Here is a 20,345-nt window from a genome sequence, read left to right on the forward strand (position 1 = left end):
CCCGAGAAAATATTTGAGGAGATTATAGTCGAAAACTTCCCTAACATGGGAAAGGAAATAGCCACCCAAGTCCAGGAAGCACAGAGAGTCCCAGGTAGGATAAACCCAAGGAGAAACATGCCAAGACACATAGTAATCAAATTGACAAAAATTAAAGACAAAAAAAATTATTGAAAGCAACAAGGGAAAAATGACAAACAACATACAAGGGAACCCATAAGGTTAACAGCTGATCTTTCAGCAGAAACTCTGCAAGCCAGAAGGGAGTGGCATGATATATTTAAAGTGATGAAAGGGAAGAACCTGCAACCAAGAATTCTCTACCCAGCAAGGCTCTCATTCAGATTTAACAGAGAAATGAAAAGCTTTACAGACAAGCAAAAGCTAAGAGAATTCAGCACTAGCAGACCAGCTTTGCAACAAATGCTAAAGGGCCCCCTCTAGGCAGGAAAGAGACTAGCAACTTAAAACAACTTTGTACATATATAGATTGCTATATCAAAACCTCATGGGAACAGCAAACCCCAAAACTACAATAGATACACACACACACAAAAAGCAACCCAAACACAACACTAAAGATGGTCATCAAACCACAAGAGAAGAGAACAAAAGAGGAAGGAAAGAAAAAAGATCTACAAAAAACCCCAAAACAATTAAGAAAATGGCAATAAGAACACACATATTGATAATTACCTTAAATGTAAATGGATTAAATGCACCAAGCAAAAGACACAGACTGGCTGAATGGATACGAAGACAAGACCCGTATATATGCTGTCTACAAGAAACCCACCTCAGACCTAGGGACGCATACAAACTGAAAGTGAGGGGATGGAAGAAGGTATTCCATGCAAATGGAAATCAAAAGAAAGCTGGAGTAGCAATAGTCATATCAGAAAAAACAGACTTAAAAATAAAGATTGTTACAAGAGACAACGAAGGACACTACATAATAATCAAGGGACAAATCCAAGCAGAAGATATAACAATTGTAAACATAATATGCACCCAACATAGGAGCACCTCTATACATAAGGCAACACTAACAGGCATAAAGGGAGAAATCTACAGTAACACAATGATAGTGGGGGACTTTAACACCCCACTTTCATCAATGGACAGATCATCCAGACAGAAAATCAATAAGGAAACACAGGCCTTAGATGACACATTAGACCAGATGGACTTAATTGATATTTATAGAGCACTCCATCCAAAAGCAGAATACACATTCTTCTCAAATGCACACGGAATGTTCTCCAAGACTGACCACATCCTGGGCCAGAAAGCAAGCCTCAGTAAATTTAAGAAAATTGAAATAATATCAAGCATCTTTTCCAACCACAATGCTATGAGATTAGAAATAAACTACAAGAAAAAAACTATAAAAAACACAAACAAGTGGAGGGTAAACAATATGCTACTAAATAACCAATGGATCACTGAAGAAATCAAAGAGGAAGTCAAAAAATACCTGGAGACAAATGAAAATGAAAGCACAATGATCCAAAACTTATGTAATACAGCAAATGCAGTTCTAAGAGGAAAGTTTATAGCAATACAATCTTACCTCAGGAAACAAGAAAAACTTCAAATAAACAACCTAACCTTACACCTAAAGCAACTGGAGAACAAAGAACAAACAAAAACTAAAGTTAGCAGAAGGAAAGAAATCATAAAGATCAGAGCAGAAATAAATGAAGAGACAAAGAAGACAATAGCAAAGATCAAAGAAACGAAAAGCTGGTTCTTTGAAAAGATAAATAAAATTGATAAACCTTTAACCAGAATCATCAAGAAAAAAAGGGAGAGGACTCAAATCAATAAAATTAGAAATGAAAAAGGAGAAGTTACAACCGACACCACAGAAATACAAAGGATCATAAGAGACTACTATATGCAACTGTATGCCAATAAAATGGACAACCTGAAAGAAAAGGACATGTTCTTAGAAAGGTACAGTCCCCTAAGACTGAACCAGGAAGAATTAGAAAATATGAAGAGACCAATCACAAGCACTGAAATTGAAACTGAAATTTTAAAACTCCCAACAAACAAAAGTCCAGAACATGATGGCTTCCAGGTGAATTCTATCAAACATTTAGATAAGAGCTAACACCTATCTTTCTCAAACTCTTCCAAAATATAGCAGAGGGAGGAACACTCCCAAACTCATTCTATGAGGCCACCATCTCCCTGATGCCAAAACCAGACAAAGTGGTCACAAAAAAATAAAACTACAGGCCAATAACACTGATGAACATAGGTGCAAAAATCCTCAACAGAATACTAGCAAACAGAATCGAACAGCACATTAAAAAGATCATACACCATGATCAAGTGGGGTTTATCCCAGGAATGCAAGAATTCTTCAGTATACGCAAATCAATCATGTGATACACCATATTAACAAACTGAAGGAGAAAAACCATATGATCATCTCAACAGATGCAGAAAAAGCTTCTGACAAAATTCAACACCCATTTATGATAAAAAAAAATTATTGAAAGCAACAAGGGAAAAATGACAAACAACATACAAGGGAACCCATAAGGTTAACAGCTGATCTTTCAGCAGAAACTCTGCAAGCCAGAAGGGAGTGGCATGATATATTTAAAGTGATGAAAGGGAAGAACCTGCAACCAAGAATTCTCTACCCAGCAAGGCTCTCATTCAGATTTAACAGAGAAATGAAAAGCTTTACAGACAAGCAAAAGCTAAGAGAATTCAGCACTAGCAGACCAGCTTTGCAACAAATGCTAAAGGGCCCCCTCTAGGCAGGAAAGAGACTAGCAACTTAAAACAACTTTGTACATATATAGATTGCTATATCAAAACCTCATGGGAACAGCAAACCCCAAAACTACAATAGATACACACACACACAAAAAGCAACCCAAACACAACACTAAAGATGGTCATCAAACCACAAGAGAAGAGAACAAAAGAGGAAGGAAAGAAAAAAGATCTACAAAAAACCCCAAAACAATTAAGAAAATGGCAATAAGAACACACATATTGATAATTACCTTAAATGTAAATGGATTAAATGCACCAAGCAAAAGACACAGACTGGCTGAATGGATACGAAGACAAGACCCGTATATATGCTGTCTACAAGAAACCCACCTCAGACCTAGGGACGCATACAAACTGAAAGTGAGGGGATGGAAGAAGGTATTCCATGCAAATGGAAATCAAAAGAAAGCTGGAGTAGCAATAGTCATATCAGAAAAAACAGACTTAAAAATAAAGATTGTTACAAGAGACAACGAAGGACACTACATAATAATCAAGGGACAAATCCAAGCAGAAGATATAACAATTGTAAACATAATATGCACCCAACATAGGAGCACCTCTATACATAAGGCAACACTAACAGGCATAAAGGGAGAAATCTACAGTAACACAATGATAGTGGGGGACTTTAACACCCCACTTTCATCAATGGACAGATCATCCAGACAGAAAATCAATAAGGAAACACAGGCCTTAGATGACACATTAGACCAGATGGACTTAATTGATATTTATAGAGCACTCCATCCAAAAGCAGAATACACATTCTTCTCAAATGCACACGGAATGTTCTCCAAGACTGACCACATCCTGGGCCAGAAAGCAAGCCTCAGTAAATTTAAGAAAATTGAAATAATATCAAGCATCTTTTCCAACCACAATGCTATGAGATTAGAAATAAACTACAAGAAAAAAACTATAAAAAACACAAACAAGTGGAGGGTAAACAATATGCTACTAAATAACCAATGGATCACTGAAGAAATCAAAGAGGAAGTCAAAAAATACCTGGAGACAAATGAAAATGAAAGCACAATGATCCAAAACTTATGTAATACAGCAAATGCAGTTCTAAGAGGAAAGTTTATAGCAATACAATCTTACCTCAGGAAACAAGAAAAACTTCAAATAAACAACCTAACCTTACACCTAAAGCAACTGGAGAACAAAGAACAAACAAAAACTAAAGTTAGCAGAAGGAAAGAAATCATAAAGATCAGAGCAGAAATAAATGAAGAGACCAATCACAAGCACTGAAATTGAAACTGAAATTTTAAAACTCCCAACAAACAAAAGTCCAGAACATGATGGCTTCCAGGTGAATTCTATCAAACATTTAGAGAAGAGGTAACACCCATCCTTCTGAAACTGTTCCAAAATTTGCAGAGGAAGGAAAATTCCCAAACTCATTCTATGAGGCCACCATCATCCTGATACAAAAACCAGACAATAATACCACACAAAAAAATTACAGACTAATATCACTGATGAACATAGACACAAAAATCCTGAACAAAATACTAGCAATTCAAATCCAATAATTCATTAAAAGGATCATACACCATGATCAACTGGGATTTATCCCAGAGACGCAGGGATTTTTCAATATCTGCAAATCAATCAGTGTGATACATCACATCAACAACTTGAAGAATAAAAACCATATGGTCATCTCAATCGATGCAAAAAAGCTTTTGACAAAATTCAACACCCATTTATGATCAAAACTCTCCAGAAAGTGGGCACAGAAGGAACCTACCTCAACGTAATAAAGGCCATATACGACAAACCTACAGCTAGCATCATACTCAACAGTGAATAGTTGAAAGCATTTCCTCTAAGATCAGGAACAAGACAAGGATGCCCACTCCCACCACTTTTATTCAACATAGTTTTGGAAGTCCTAGCTATGGCAATCAGAGAAGAAAAAGAAATAAAAGGAATCCAAATTGAAAAAAAGAAGTAGAACTGTCACTGTTTGCAGATGACATGATACTATACATCCAAAATTGTAAAGACACTACCAGAAAACTACTAGAGCTCATCAATGGATTTGGTAAAGTTGCAGGCTACAAAACTAATACACAGAAATCTGTTGCATTACTATACACTAACAATGTAAGAGAAAGAGAAATTCAAGAAACAATCCCATTTACCACTGCATCAAAAAGAATAAAATACCTAGGAATAAACCTACCTAAGGAGACAAAAGACCTGTACTCCGAAAAGTGTAAGACGCTGATGAAAGAAATTGAAGAAGAGACAAACAGATGGAAATAGATACCATGTTCTTGGATTAGAAGAAGAAATATTGTCAATATGACCATACTACTCAAGGCAATCTACAGATTCAATGCAACTCCTATCAAATTACTAATGGCATTTTTCACAGAACTAGAACAAAAAATCTTAAATTTGTATGGAGACACAAAAGACCCTGAATATCCAAAGCAATCTGGTGAAAGAAAAATGGACCTGAAGGAATCAGGCTCCCTGACTTCAGACTATACTACAAAGCTATAGTCATCAAAAGAGTATGGTACTGGCACAAAAATAGAACTATAGGTCAATGCAACAGGATAGAAAGCCCAGAAATAAACCCACGTGCCAATGGTCAATTAATCTACGACAAAGTAGGCAAGACTATACAATGGTGGAAAGACAGTCTCTTCAACAAAGAGTTGAAAAACGGTGCTAGGAAAACTAGACAGCTACATGTAAAAAAATGAAATTAGATCATTCTTTAACACCATACACAAAAATAAGCTCAAAATGGATTAAAGACCTTAAATGTGAGACCAGACACTATAAAACTCCTAGAGGAAAACACAGGTAGAACACTCTCTGACATAAATTGCAGCAATATCTTTTCCAATCTGTCTCTCAGAGTAATGGAAATAAAAACAAAAATAAACAAATGGAAACTAATTAAACTCAAAAGCTTTTGCACAGCAAAAGAAACCATAAACAAAAGTGAAAAGACAACCCACAAATTGGGAGAAAATATTTGCAAATGATGTGACCGACAAGGGATTAGTCTCCAAAATTTACAAATAGCTCACGAGGGTTAATATCATCAAAACAAACAACCCAATCAAACAATGGGCAGAAGACCTAAATAGACATTTTTCCAAGGAAGACATAAGAATGGCCAAGAGGCACATGAAAAGATATTCAACACTGCTAATGATTAGAGAAATGCAAATCAAAACTACAATGAGATATCACCTCACACCAGTCCAAATGGCTATCATCAAAAAAATCCACAAACCATAAATGCTGGAGAGGGTGTGGAGAGAAGGGAACCCTCCTACACTGTTGGTGGGAATGTAAATTGGTACAGCCACTATGGAGAACAGTATGGAGGTTCCTTAAAAAACTAAAAATAGAGCTATCATATGACCCTGCAATCCCACTCCTGGGCATATGTCTGGAGAAAAACATGGTCTGAAAAGATACATGCACCCCAATATTCATTGCAGCACTGTTTACAATAGCCAAGACATGGAAGCAACCTAAATGTCCGTCGACAGAGGAATGGATAAAGAAGATGTGGTACATATATACGATGGTATATTACTCAGCCATAAAAAAAGAATGAAATAATGCCATTTGCAGCAACATGGGTGGACCTACAGATTGTCATACTGAGTGAAGTAAAACAGAGAAAGAGAAATATCATATGATATCGCTTATATGTGGAATCTTTAATGATACAAATGAATGTATTTACAAAACAGAAATGGACTCACATACTTAGAGAATGAACTTATGATTACCAGGGGGGCAAAGGTGGAGAAAAGGGATAGTTAGGGAGTTTGGGACTGACATGTACACCCTGCTATATTTAAAAAGGATAACCAACAAGGACCTACTGTATAGCACAGGGAACTCTCCTCAATGTTATGTGGCAGCCTGGATCGGAGGGGAGCCTAGGGGAGAATGGATATGTGTATATGTATGGTTGAGTTACTTTGCTGTGCACCTGAAACTATCAAAACATTGTTAATCGGCTATACTCCAATATAAAATAAAAAGTTAAAAAAAAATAGTAGAGGGGTAGCCAAAACATACAATTTTAAATTGATACAGAGTGGGAGCTGAGAAAAACATGAAAAAGAACAGGAAGCGAACTTACTTTAAAATCAATCAGTAAAACAAAACAAAACAAAACAAAATATTCCAGTACTTATAGGAACTGAATATATTCAAATTTGGTGTTTAAATTTAGAGGGAAAATAAGGTTTATTTTATAAACAGCACTGCTACCATTGCCTAAATAAAAAGACCTGTATGATACCATATACAAAAGCAGACCTTAGGTGCTTCCAAGATACAAATTTAAAATTAAATGACAGTTATTTAAAACATTTCAACCAATTTAAAACAACTTAAAATATCAAAATTTAAATTTACAACAATTTAAAAGATTTAAAACAACTCAGGAAAGAAAGTAAGCTTATAAGGAAGGGACATGGCTGTCACTTTCCCATGGAAAGAAAAGCAGTTGTAGAAAGGATGTATATTCAAAAATTCTTACTGCAATATTGTTTGCAATGGCAAAAAATAATAAAGTTAAAATACCTGGAAACAACCCAAATACCCATTTAATAATACTTAGATTTGTTACATGCCTTAAGTATTGCTTAAAAACAAAATTCAACCTGTTAGGGAACTGTTGACAGAAACCACCTGCCTTAGCCAGGCCTGCTTGCCTGAGTTGTCTCAGGATAGGAGGTCCAGATAAGGAACACAGTGCTGCCGCTGAAAACTAATGGGAGAATTTGGGAGGGGCCAAAAGAGGGAGGAGATGATCAATCTCCCAGAGTCCTTCTCGCTGGAATCCGTCTTGGCTGAGAGATGTGCATGCCACCAGGTAGGACCCTGAGTCAAGCCAAATATAGGCCAAGAAAGATGACTGGCCAGAGACAACCTGGAAACTAACCCCATTACTATAATATCTGACTTCGAGTCATGTAGCAGAGCAGTTCTGGGTTTCCTTATCCTGCTGCTCCACGAGCCCCTTTTTAATAAAGTCTCTTGCCTTGTCAGCACGTTTGTATCCTTGGACAATTCATTTCCCAGTGTTAGACAAGAGCCCACTCTTGAGCTCTGGAAGCAGTCCCACCGCTTCCTGCAACAAACTGAGTAAATTTGAAGACCTGATTGGCTTTATTTAAGGATTCATGAATCTGGCAGCATCACATCTAGTAAATAGAATAGAGCTCTGAGAAGTGGCACAAAATGGAAGGCTTTTATAGAAAGGAGGGTGAGGCAAGAAAGTCACTAGCAAAAAAACCAAACAAACAAAAGGTTCTTTTGGGCCAGGATATCTTTTTTGGAGGGCAGGGACTGGCAAGGGTTTTATCATGCAGATTGCCTCTTCCTCCTCTGAGGAGTAGGCTGGAGAGGGCTGAGATTACCTCATTGGTTCTAACCAGAAAATTCCAAACTGGTTGATTAAGATTACATTTGGGGGGAAAATCAAAACTGCAGTTAAGTTAGGTATTAAATCTAGGTTTTGGTACCATGGACTTTTAGCACATGTGATGCCATTTCAGACCTTGGTGGGTTTTTTTAGAAGTACCATGCAGCTATTTTCCTTAAAATGAATTCAATTTCTTGATGTGAAGAAACCTTTGTTATGTGTTTTTAAGAATGAATTTCATTAAGAATGAAATAAGGTTGACAAGAATGAAAGAATGGAAACTAGGTGACAGCATTGTTCTTAGCATTTCACATTCTCAGTCAAAACTTCACTACAACCCTATGAGGTAGGTACTATTATTATCCCAGTTTTGCTAATAAGGAAACTTGAGTCAGAGAAAATAAATAGCTTTTCTAAAGTCACACAGGCGGTAAGAAGTGGTATCAGGATTCAAACCATGGCATTCTGGATCTAGACATTATGTGCCCTGCTCCTTATGCATATTTTAAGTGGCTGGGTAATTTTAGTAAAAAATTTGTAAGTATACACACCAGGGAGGGAACATAGGTTGCCTTGCTTGGCAGGGTATAGATGGAAAGAAAAAGGTGGGGTAGGGGAAAAAAATCTGTAGCACAATGACAAAATATATTTAATGTAATTTATTGAATATTATTATCTCATCATACAATAAAAACATAAATACGTCCTTTTAAAAAAAGGACTAAAGGGCTTCCGTGGTGGCGCAGTGGTTGAGAGTCCACCTGCCGATGCAGGGGATAGGGGTTCGTGCCCCGGTCCGGGAAGATCCCACATGCCGCGGCTTGTGAGCCATGGCCACTGTGCCTGCCCGTCCGGAGCCTGTGCTCCGCAACGGGAGAGGCCACAACAGTGAGAGGCCCGCGTACCGAAAAAAAAAAAAAAAATAAAGGACTAGGAACAAATGAAAATGATGATAAATTTGAAGGCTTTTTTACTCGGTTTGTTACCTTAATTGTATATGAACTAAAGTTATTTATTTATATATTGAACTATTTTTAAATTCTAAGGGTTGTTTAAAAAATGAGAGAAATGCATAAATCAGTGTGATCTTGTCAAATAAGTAAAAAGTAATAATAAATAGTAAGTCAGCTTATTTTCAACTTATTAAAATGAAATATTTTAAATATTCCCATACCATTACTTGGGTAAGTAATGTGATTCTTGGAAAAGGAATGCCCTTTCTCAACTTGGAGAAACTGATAGTCTTGACCTTTAAATCAGTCACCCTGTTCTGGTTTTGTTCTCTTCATGCCAAGACTCTCTACAGTTTGCTATTTTAGAATTCACCTTGTTTGACTTCATATTTCCCTTTCAGCAATAACCTAGAGAAAGAAGGGAAGTCAAATTGAACTGCAAAACTTTGAAACTAAAATGATAAGACATGGTTTAGCTTTCCTATGGTCCAACATGTGTTTATAACTTGACTTCCTGATAGCATACAAAGTAGTTTTAGGTCAACTTCTACAACTTACAAACTAATCCACACAGGCATATAAACTTAAAATTCCAGATGTTTCTGGGGCTGAAAAGTTGGTCCCTATACTAGTTGAATATCTCTTGAAGTGAACAGTATAAGATGAGAAATATAAAATTTATCTAGTGACTTGACATTTGCCCCGTGAAAATTTGCTTCCAATAAACCTGATTCCTAAAGTTGGAGAGTAAGGAGTTTCAATCAACATTTAATAAATATTTATTGAGCATCTACTATGTCCTGGTAATACAGTGGTGAACATGACAGACAAGGCCCAAACCTCATGGAGCTTCTGTTCCAGTGTGGCAGATATGTAATAAACAAGAAAGTGCAATAATTATAGGCATTTATAATTTTTATATAGAAATAAACAGAGTACTAATAAAATGAATAGCTAGAGAAGGCCATTTCAGATAGCATGGCTAGAGGAGATAAAATATTTTTCAGTGAGAATGTCATACAGTGAGAATGAGCAGTCATGGGAAAAACAGCAAATGATTTCAGGCAAAGAGAATAGCAAAGTGCAAAGGTAATGGAGACAGAAGGAATCTAGAGGGTTTGAGGACCAACAGAAGGCAAGGGTTTCTGGGACAACTGGGAGGATGAAGGGATAAGTTGGGCAGGGTCTTGCAGAATTTTATTCAAAGATGATACAAAAGGTAACCTATTGGGAAGTATTCCACTTGTCAATATTGTAGGTACCTTGATATGGTTTACATTTAAATAAAAAATAACAATGGTGAGAGTAGACTCAGTATGATACATTGGCTAATCGGCTTGGGGTGGGGGTGGGGCCTGGGGGAAGGAAGAGTCAAGGATGACACTTAGGTTCCTGGCTTTTACATTGAATTCAAGAAAAAGTGGATGAAATTAGAAGGTAATTTTGGTTGACTAGCAAGAAATGATAGCCTATTGGACCAGAGTGGTGTTGGTGAAAAAAGAGCAAAATAGAGACATTCATTAAGTTCACTGGCTCTTTAGGGTTGCTTTTACTCTGTGTGACCTATAGGATAATCCTGGTGTATCAGTAAAATGTAATGCTTCTCAAAATTTTCATTTCAAAAACATGGTTTATTTATTTTTAATTTATTTTTAAATACACATTTCTTCTTTTATTTATTTATTTATTTAATTTTATTTTTGGCTGCGCTGGGTCTTCGCCACTGCGCACAGGCTTTCTCTAGTTGCGGAGAGTGGGGGCTACTCTTCGTTGCGGTGCGTGGGCTTCTCTTGTTGTGGAGCACAGGCTCTAGGTGCATGGGCTTCAGCAGTTGCAGCATATGGGCTCAGTAGTAGCGGCACGTGGGCCCTAGAGCGCGCAGGCTTCAGTAGTTGCTGCATATGGGCACAGTAGTTGCAGTGCGTGGGCTCTAGGGCGTGCAGGCTTCAGTACTTGTGGCACGCGGGCTCGGTAGTTGTGGCACGCGGGCTCCAGGGCACAGGCTCAGTAGTTGTGGTGCAAGGGCTTAGTTGCTCTGTGGCATGTGGGATCTTCCCGGACCAGGGATCAAACCCATGTCCCCTGCATTGGCAGGCAGATTCTTAACTGCTGCGCCACCAGGGAAGTCCTCATAGTTCATTTAACAGAAGGAAATAATGAAATGAGAAAGGGATCAAATAGTAGAGATTATCTCAGTAATTCCTAGTTTCACAGCTGCCTCAACATGTATCTTCTGTAGAACTTTTCTTTCTCTTAATTTTATATCTGACTCTATCAAGAAGCAGACAAAGCTTCACTTGCTTAATTCCATTCTAACAATCTAACTTAAAAACAGAAGCCTTTTTTGGTTATCCGATCTATACTTACTAGCAGTTTGATCATGGGAAAATCACTTATCCTTTCTGAGCTCCAGTTTTCTTATCTGTAAAATGGGAGTAATACTATCTGGGAGATTACTATCAAATGGACATAATATGTGAATGTACTGTGCAAATGATGATGAGCTTCCTTCCCACTTATCTTCCCGCCTTCCTTCCTTTCTTTCATAAATTTTATTGAGAGGATGAATGAGTAAATATTGGCTATTGTCCAACTCTGACAAAAACCTTGAGGTACAAAAATAATATAGTCCTGCTGTCAAGAAGCATGGACTCTAGTGGAAAAGGCAGTCAATCAAATAATTACAGTGAATTGTGAACTCAGGAACATGAGGTCACAGAAGAGAGAGTTTTGACATCTGCCTAGGAGATCAGAAAGACAGAAACAAAGTACAGTACTTGGGGCATCACAAGACCTGAACAAGTGGTGCTCTCTTTCTCACACAATTGTGTAATAATTAAATGAGATGATATATATGAATTACCTTGGTAAAACGTAAAGTCCTAAATAAATGAAATTATTATGGTTGTTATTCTGACTACCAATGACAGAGGTTGTATACAATACCAAATGGCATTCTACATTGATATGTCAAATTTTTTTTCTATTTCTTTTATCCTTCTTTGTTTTGATATACATTCCTGAACAGTGGCTTTCAAACTTATTCACAAGGCACAGGGAATATGGGAATCATGATGCTCTTTGCCAAACACCATGAAATACAGAAGTATTTATGTCCATGATACTATTCATTCATTCAATGGATATATGAGAACTTACTGTGTGCCAGAAATTTTTCAGGGTGCTAGGATTACAAAGGAGAACAGGATTTGGAATCTACTGTCTAACTAATAAGGATAGTTTCCTAGTAGAAAGATATACAATAATAAATGTAGTCAGTCAGTTCTCTGTAGAATCTGTATGAACTCATTTAGTCTTCTCAAAACTGGAGGAGGTAGTCATAGGTCTATAACAATTATGCACATGTTCTAGATGAGAAAACCAAGGCACAAAAAGAAGTAAAATAACTTCCTCCAGATCAAATAGCTGGTGAGTAGCAAAGCCATGCTTCAAACTTAGGCAGTGTGATACAAGTCCTTGCTGTTCATCTCCAAGCTAGTGATTCTCAAGCTGTAGCTGTGTCAAGATCCTCTGAAAGGGGATTGTTAAAACATAGATTGCAGGGACCTGATTCAGTAGGTATGGGGTGGGGGTCAGGAATTTGCATTTCTAGCAAATTCCAAGGAGATGCATATGCTGCTGGTCCTTTTGGTCCTGGGACCACAGTCTGAGAACGACTGCTAAGCAATGCTGCTTCTCTATAAACCTACTTATGATGATCTGAGACTAGTACCAAAATCTGGTTTGCATATAAACTGACTTTTATATCATTTTAAATATATCAAATTTTTAGGAATGCAACTTCTAGATAAATCAACAGGAAGGTATTTTGTTCTGCTGGGAACTAGACCAAGAGTTTTCTAGCATGAATAATGGAGGTATGATATTTGAATGACCATCTGATAGGCAACTGTGACATTCATCAGATTATTATTATCTCTGGATCTTCATTTCCCAATAGTAAAATGAATCCATTAGATTAAGGGGTATTTGAGTTATAACTCAGTGAAAGAATTTCTGTTCTCAGAAAAAAGGTACATGTCAATTTTATTGTGATTCTACAATTTTACATAGAGACATAAAGTGCGAGTATCTGAATGTCTCATTCTATTTTCCAGTACATTCATACATAAGCATTTTAGATAATGAAATACATGCGTTTGTATTAGAACTTTATCTAAAATACCTTTTTTTCTTACTTTTCATGATCTTATCAGTGAAGTTTTTCTCTGTTTTTATATTTTTTGAATATCTTTTTATTTGTCTTTTGTATTATTTGGTATTTTCTTTTTATTTTTAAGCGAGTAACTTGTATATGAATTTCATTTCAAAATACTAAAAGTTCTCTGTAAAATATGTTATAAAAATAAAACTTTCGGTCTGATCAATTTGAGAATCACTAATTTTTCTCCCTGCTAATGGAGAGACGGCTAGTAATAGTTTGGGAATTATTAGATTAGTGGAAATAAACTAAAATGAAATTCAAAGTACCTGAGGTTTATTCCTAAATCTCAGTAACTGGCAATGTGACGTTCATCAAGTTATTACATTATCTCTGGATCTTCATTTCCCAATAGTAAAATAAATCTATTAGATTGAGGCCTCCAAGATCCTTTTTGATTATATTTATTCACTGAATAGAGATGTGTTTTCAACTTTCTTCACAATTGTTTGTGCTACTTTGATCATGCCGTCAAAGAAATTTCCAACTTGACTGTTCAGCTCTTCAAAATTGATGATCTAGTGAAAGTTTTAACGTTTTAACAACCAATGACACATTTTCCCAGAAATTAGGAAGGCAATGTTACTCTGTCAGTTTATCTCTAAACAGTAAGTGTGCTAGTTTAATTACATGCTTCAGCTTTTCATCCTAAGTAACGGGGAATAAAACCTAGAAGTAGGGTGTTGGCTCCACCCTTGCCTTTGCAGTTTGTGATTACATTAGAGAGTATTTTCATTTATGAGCTTTCAAGGGAAACTCCTTTTGCCAAATCAAAAACGGCTTTTGGGACTAGAAACCAAGATAAGGCTATTAAGTACATTTATTTTAACACCCCAGGACACTTCCTAAGTATTTTCAAGCCAGAATTTGGAAGACAAAGGAGAATAATGTCGACTTGCTCCCTTCGAATGCTTACAATCTGGTGAAGGTGGACATCCAAGTATTTATTTGTAACCACTGTTTCGAGGGCAAAATGCACGTGCCCAAAAGTCTGTCTTGTTCATCACTTGTCCTTGATGTTGCACAGGGCCTGACACCTAAAAGGCTCTGTGCACAAAAGGAGCCCCAACTTCCAACAACAGCCAGGAAAGACAGAGGAGCTCTCACAGAAAAGGATGATAATTAAACTGAACGAGGAGGCACCTGGAAATAGTGTTGCCTTATAATTACTGGCGATCAGACTGGCACCCTGGAACCTGCTCAGAAGACCAGCATTCTCCCACCAGCTCCCTTCCTCACCCTGGGCGACTTGCTTCCTCTCTCTGAGCCGCCTGCTTTCCAGCTGCAAAACAAGGGCTTTAGTGCCTGTGCGTGTTTGTGTGCGCGCGTGCGCGCAACTAAATCCTATAACGTTAGCGGGCGGAAAAAAATCCTAATACACAAAAACTGCAAGTTTGCACTACAACTGAATTCCCCTGTGGATAACAGGCAAACAACATTAACAGGAAACCGACAAAACCCAGCAAACAAAAGGAAATGAAAGTTTTAGAAAACGGAAGGAAGAGCAGTTCTCAAACAGCTGGGATGGCTCGGGTTCGCACGTGAAGTAGTTCTGAGGATAAAAGTTAACTGAGTGAGGACTAAGTGGGAAAGACAAGCAAGTAAAAGAAAGCTCCACTAGTTAGGTCGCTCTCTCTCTGGGCCTTTTTCCCACATTCAGTCCCCCCTCCCCCACCCCCCGCCTCCCTCACCGCGCTTCTCTCGGTCTCTCTCTGACATTTAGCCTCCCCTCCCCCTCACCTGTCTCTCTGTCTCTCTCTCTTCCTCTCTTTTTTTCTCTTAGTCTCTCTCTCTCTCTCCGTTACTTCTCAAGGAGCGAAGGAGCGCAGTCTGGGGCGCGCACGGACCAGCTGTGGCTCTGCAGTCCTCTTTGGAGGTGTCCCTTGGCAACTGAACCTGGTGCTGGGCTCTCTGGGCCTGAGGTCCGGCGGCCGCCAGGTGACTGGAGCGCTCTCCAAAGGCCCCCATCTAAGGGGCTGTGCCACTGGCAGGCGCCCCGCCCCCCGCGGCCCCGAGACCCCGCCCCCCGCCGTGTTGCCGGTTTCCAGCCCCTCTATTTTAAGGCACGAGCACAGCAGCGGTGGCTTCAGTCCTCGCCTGCAGTGCATTGCCTCGCGTCCCTTCCCCACTTCTCCTAAGGGCCTTGCCAGCATGGGTGCCTGGCCCGGCTCGCCGCTCGCCGCCCTCCTGCTGCTCCTCTTCCGCGCTGGCAACGTGCAGTGCGACACTCCTGCCAACTGCACCTACCCTGACCTGCTGGGCACCTGGGTCTTCCACGTGGGCCGCAGCGGTTCTCAGCGCGAGGTCAACTGCTCGGTTATGGGTAAGCCGCCGGCGCCCTTGGACCCGCTTCCTCCCTGTGCCTACCCGGGGCTCCTTCCCTTCCGTCCCTGAGCCCTTTTTCCCGCAGCGCCCCTGCTAGGGGGAGGCCGGGAGTTCCTGGCTGGACTTGGGGTCCATGGGGGGCGTGCCCTCTCCCGCTCCAGGGCACCGACGTCAACGTGGAGCTGCTGAGAACGTCTCACTTCGCTCGGTCTTGGTTATTCCCGGGCCCCCAACACTTTTTGCAAGAATTTTTTTTCCCTCCTTGATTTCCGTTTCTTGTTTTTGGGTTTGTTTGGTTTGTAAGAGAGTTGAGACCGTGCAGTCTTATCTCCCCATCCCATCTGCATTATTTTATTGTGCCAGTGAAAAATGAGCTCAAAGACTCTTGAGAATATAGCTTTTAAAGTTTCCTTTTATTAGGTTGTGGGAAAAAGCCCTTAAGCCCTGAGATTTTGATGTGGACCTGAGAAAGCTTCTGGTACCACTACACAGTTTCATGTATTGCAGGGGGGGTAGTGATACCCACCAGGGTTCTTGGCCTTCGCCAATCAGAAATTGACTACGGGCCGGAAAAGAAATTCAGGCAATGCTTTATTGGGCCCCTACAGCAGGGCTAGTGAGAACCAGTAACAAGCTTGTTCCTTATATGGGTGAGGGTAGGGGGTGTGTCCAGTGGTGGGGGGGAGGGCTGGCTTGGGTGGTTTGCCCACCCCTCTGGGGGTGTTGAGTGCAGGGGGCATGCGCAATACCCAGTGTTTGCTCCAGACACCCAGTTTTTGCTCAGGGCTCTTCAGAAGTGGCAGTTAAGTTTTTTGCTTTTTTGTATCTTTTTGTCCATAATGGGGCCCAACGTGCATGCATGCAGTTATTTTTAGTCCCATTATAGTTTCTTTGTATTTTGTTGCTGGAGGAGGTTTGTCCAGGTGCAAGCATTGTAGCACTTCAGCAAAGGGTCCCAGGTCCCAGCCTGTCTCAGTAGTATATAAAAGTTTGTTTTATTTTTTAATACCTCTTTGGCCAACAATTATATTTTGAAATGCCCAGAGCCAAGCACAGTGCCTAGCTCATGGAAGGCTCTCAATAAATACCTAGTGTTTGAACACCCTGGAACATTCCATATGCCCTCAGATAACATGCCTATCCCAAGGACAAAGAATTTAGTGAAGGGAGAAGAAAAAACACACAATCATGGGTCAGGAGAGGCACTCTCGTTCTGCCCAAACCTTTACCACACTGTGGCTTGTGCAGAATGAATGAAGCTCTCAACTGCAATTTCCTTGTTAACAGAACAGAGATTGCCAGGTCATCTGTCACTAAACAGACTTACTCAACTGTCCAACTCCAGATGACCGTGTGGCATTTTACTGGGCATTATAACCATTTTCTCTTTTAAAAGTTAAACTTGGAGATCCAAAGCAGAAGGGAGATTAGGATTTGCAGTGCTCTGTCACATGGAATCTCCTATTTCTGAGCATTAATCTGAAACATGGAAAAATTGTCCAAAGTGTGGAAACCTCCAGATTGGACACAGCAGAACCCTTTTCAGGCAGCCTCTGCCTATGTTCCATACCTTTGACCTTAATCTAATCAATTAAAGACACCCACAGATCTGAGTCCCCATTTTCTGAAGGTTAAAAGTTTAGTTCCATTCGGCCCAAATTAGCTGTATAGGATAAAAACCTTGAGTTTGCTGAATACTTTGAAAGGATTCAGTTTCCAAGGTTCTGAACTGTACAGCCATTTAGAAGAAAGATATACATCCCATTTCTTCTCTGAAGAGATCATTTCCTTTGTTCTTATGATCTGGTAGCAAGTCTTTTTATATTTCCACTTTTTGATTACCATTTTGTCTTCTCATTTCTGCTGGTCATTTTCAACATACCCCATTTCTCCTTTTCTTCAGTGGAAAAATTTCTTCAGTGTTTGGATGCTCTGGGAAGGTAGTGGCTGTACTTTTTGGGGTCTCTCTGCCTGCTGGGCTACTTGACATATCTTTTGAGCCTTTGCTTCACATTCTTGCCTGAGACCCCTCTGGGATTATACAGAGAGGGAGCCAACAAAACGGGGACTCTGATATATTCACAAGCCAGATCCACCCACATTCAGTAGCATGAAAGGAAAGCAGCTTAAAAATAATGGAAGTTGTAGAGGAGCTTTTACCTCCCATTGAAGTCCACATTATTTTCCTTTGTTGTGCATTTTCTTTTCTTTAGGACCACCAGAAAAAAAAGTAGTGGTGCACCTTAAGAAGTTGGATACGGCATATGATAACTTTGGCAATTCTGGCCATTTCACCATCATTTACAATCAAGGCTTTGAGATTGTGTTGAATGACTACAAGTGGTTTGCCTTTTTTAAGGTTAGTTTTGTTGGAATATACATTCATATTTTCAATGATTTGATAACTGAAGCTTCTTCTAATGAGGAGACCCTTAGTATTTTAATTTTAGATTAAGAAGATAACGAGAATTGATACCAATTTTCTGAAGAGAAATTAGATGGTGTAATTTTGCTACTTTATTTAAAATTATAACTTCAGTAGGTTTAAAAAAAACACACATGATCTATATTTGAGTATGTATGATCCATCTCTATTTAAATTTACATTTTGGTAAGTATGATTAAATTCTTTATTTTCTTTATTACTACACCTTTATTGCTAATTGTTGCCTTAGTCACTTGGCTTTGTACTGAATCTGTTGGAAAGATAGGGTTTTTATTATTATCTTGAGGTTATTATACTGTCCATCTTATCATCGTTTGTTAGCTTTGAGAAATTGACCTAAATGACTCATTGAAGTAGTATAATGTACTAACTATATTAATGTGAATAATTTATTTGACTAAAGTGGGACAGAGATGGAGAGCCTTGGAGTTACTCCTTGGGCTAATTAAAGCAAAAGGTAGCCTAGCCAGCCCAGCTTGTTTTCTTTTCTCACTAGGGAAGAACTATTGTCCATTCTTATGGTCTTACACATTGCTTCTAATTGCAGACACACTGTAGGGTAAAATAATTCAGCACAAATAGCTGTCCATCCCAGATATCTTTCTGAAGTTGGAACGTTTCCTATTAGCAGGGTATTAAATGGTTTAACTAAATTGAATACGCAAACCTGAGACTAGCTATTTCTTATTCTAAATAAAGTATAAGTAAAGACAGTTTTTCATGGGTTCGTGTCCGTAGCCTTTAAAACATCTGGAAAGAGTTGGCCAATTACAGGAATTTGTGGGAAGGTGAGGGAATGATTCTGTTAAAGATGATGAAAGACAAAGCACCAGCAAAAGACTAATTTCTAAATTTATTGTGATTACTCATGTGGGTTGTGGCTTAATCACTAACTAGGATATGTTGTTAACACTTGAGCCAACCAAATTTCTAAGACTAGTAATGCCCAATACTTTTTTTTTTTTTTTTTAACTACGAGGACCCCTTCTTAATTGAAAAAAGAAAAGAGAGACGGGAAAAGTTGTCTCCCCTCACCTGGATTGGCTGTCTGATATTCAGCTGGTGGGAACCAGTCCATCCATGCTGGCCATCGAGGGCCAGCAGTCTACTTTTATTAGTTGAAGCCCATGCTTGACCAGTTATTAAATATTTTTAAATATCACCCCTAGATACTATGTATTTTTAAAAATCATAGCAGTATCTGTATGAGTTTTAAAAATTGTAGTGTGTATGCAATAAATGTGATTCCATCTGAATATAATTCTTGGTCTGCATATTGATGAGCCTAGGGCTTTGTAGACCTCTTGTAGGTACTCTGTTACAGTCCTTCAACAGTTCTTTGCCTTCAGGTGGGGAGTGAATTGCCTATGGAATTGAGGCACAAGGAAAGAAATATTCAAGACAGTTGTTACTATGTACCTTCCTCCTTCCTCCATTTCTTCCTCTTGCCCCTCCTTTTTCCCACCTCTCCCTTCCCCTTTGCCTTTTGTTGATACAAAATAGGTAATCGATATTTATTTAAAACATGAAAATGAAGTAGAATTCAGTTGAGAAATAGGTTGCATAAATTACTTAAGTACAAGATAGAGTGTAGTATATAAATAGATGAGTGAATAGTTTTACCCATTTGGCTTAGAAGACTTTTCATTCTTCACTTCTGTAGAATTGGAGAAACTGGTGGTGGAACTTCTAATGACACCATTAATTACCTGAGACATAATCAGAAACAGGCAAGGGCAGTTTCCCTCCGGTAATATTTTCCCATCAGTCTGTCTGCTTTCGGCTTGAATAGGAGTCCAGAGATGGTGGGGACATGGCTGGTAGCTGAATGAGGAATTGGAACACTTCTTTGTACAGTTGACCCTTGAACAACACAGGTTTGAACTGCGTAGGTCCACTTATACAGAAATTTTTTTTTCAATAGTAAATACTATAGTAAATACATACACAATCCGAGGTTAGTTGAATCTGCAAATGGGGATCCAAGGTTGGTTGATTCCTTAGATGTGGAAACCCTTATATTGAGGGCTGACTATAAGTTATAGGTGGGTGTTCAACTACTTGGAGGGTTGGTGCCCCAAACCCTGCGTTGTTCCTTTGTTCGAGGGTCAACTCTATTTCTCTTTAAATCACAGTATAAGCAAATTTGGTATTTTTTTGTAGCCT

The 20,345-nt window shown here is 38.8% G+C and overlaps 1 protein-coding gene and 1 long non-coding RNA gene across 11 annotated transcripts in view; one reads left to right on the forward strand and one right to left on the reverse strand.

Moving 5' to 3' along the window:
* Positions 1-15,360, reverse strand: part of LOC114487968 (uncharacterized) — a 93,141-nt gene extending 77,781 nt beyond the window's left edge. For all 9 annotated transcript variants that reach the window (XR_003683539.2, XR_008619549.1, XR_008619553.1 and 6 more), the window contains exon 1: positions 15,149-15,360. This is a non-coding gene — a long non-coding RNA (uncharacterized lncRNA). The remainder of the gene's footprint in view (positions 1-15,148) is intronic.
* A 96-nt stretch (positions 15,361-15,456) lies between these two features.
* CTSC (cathepsin C) overlaps positions 15,457-20,345 on the forward strand; it is a 44,943-nt gene continuing 40,054 nt past the window's right edge. Inside the window, exons 1-2 of one of the 2 annotated variants that reach the window (XM_024131777.2) lie at positions 15,457-15,731; positions 17,947-18,092. In XM_024131777.2, the coding sequence (XP_023987545.1) occupies positions 15,560-15,731; positions 17,947-18,092 (318 nt within the window). In that variant the 5' untranslated portion in view covers positions 15,457-15,559. The remainder of the gene's footprint in view (positions 15,732-17,946; positions 18,093-20,345) is intronic. The other variant, XM_007121623.4, reaches the window with a different exon arrangement.

The sequence above is a fragment of the Physeter macrocephalus genome, chromosome 16, assembly GCF_002837175.3.
Source record: "Physeter macrocephalus isolate SW-GA chromosome 16, ASM283717v5, whole genome shotgun sequence".
NCBI classification, from domain to species: Eukaryota; Metazoa; Chordata; class Mammalia; order Artiodactyla; family Physeteridae; genus Physeter; species Physeter macrocephalus.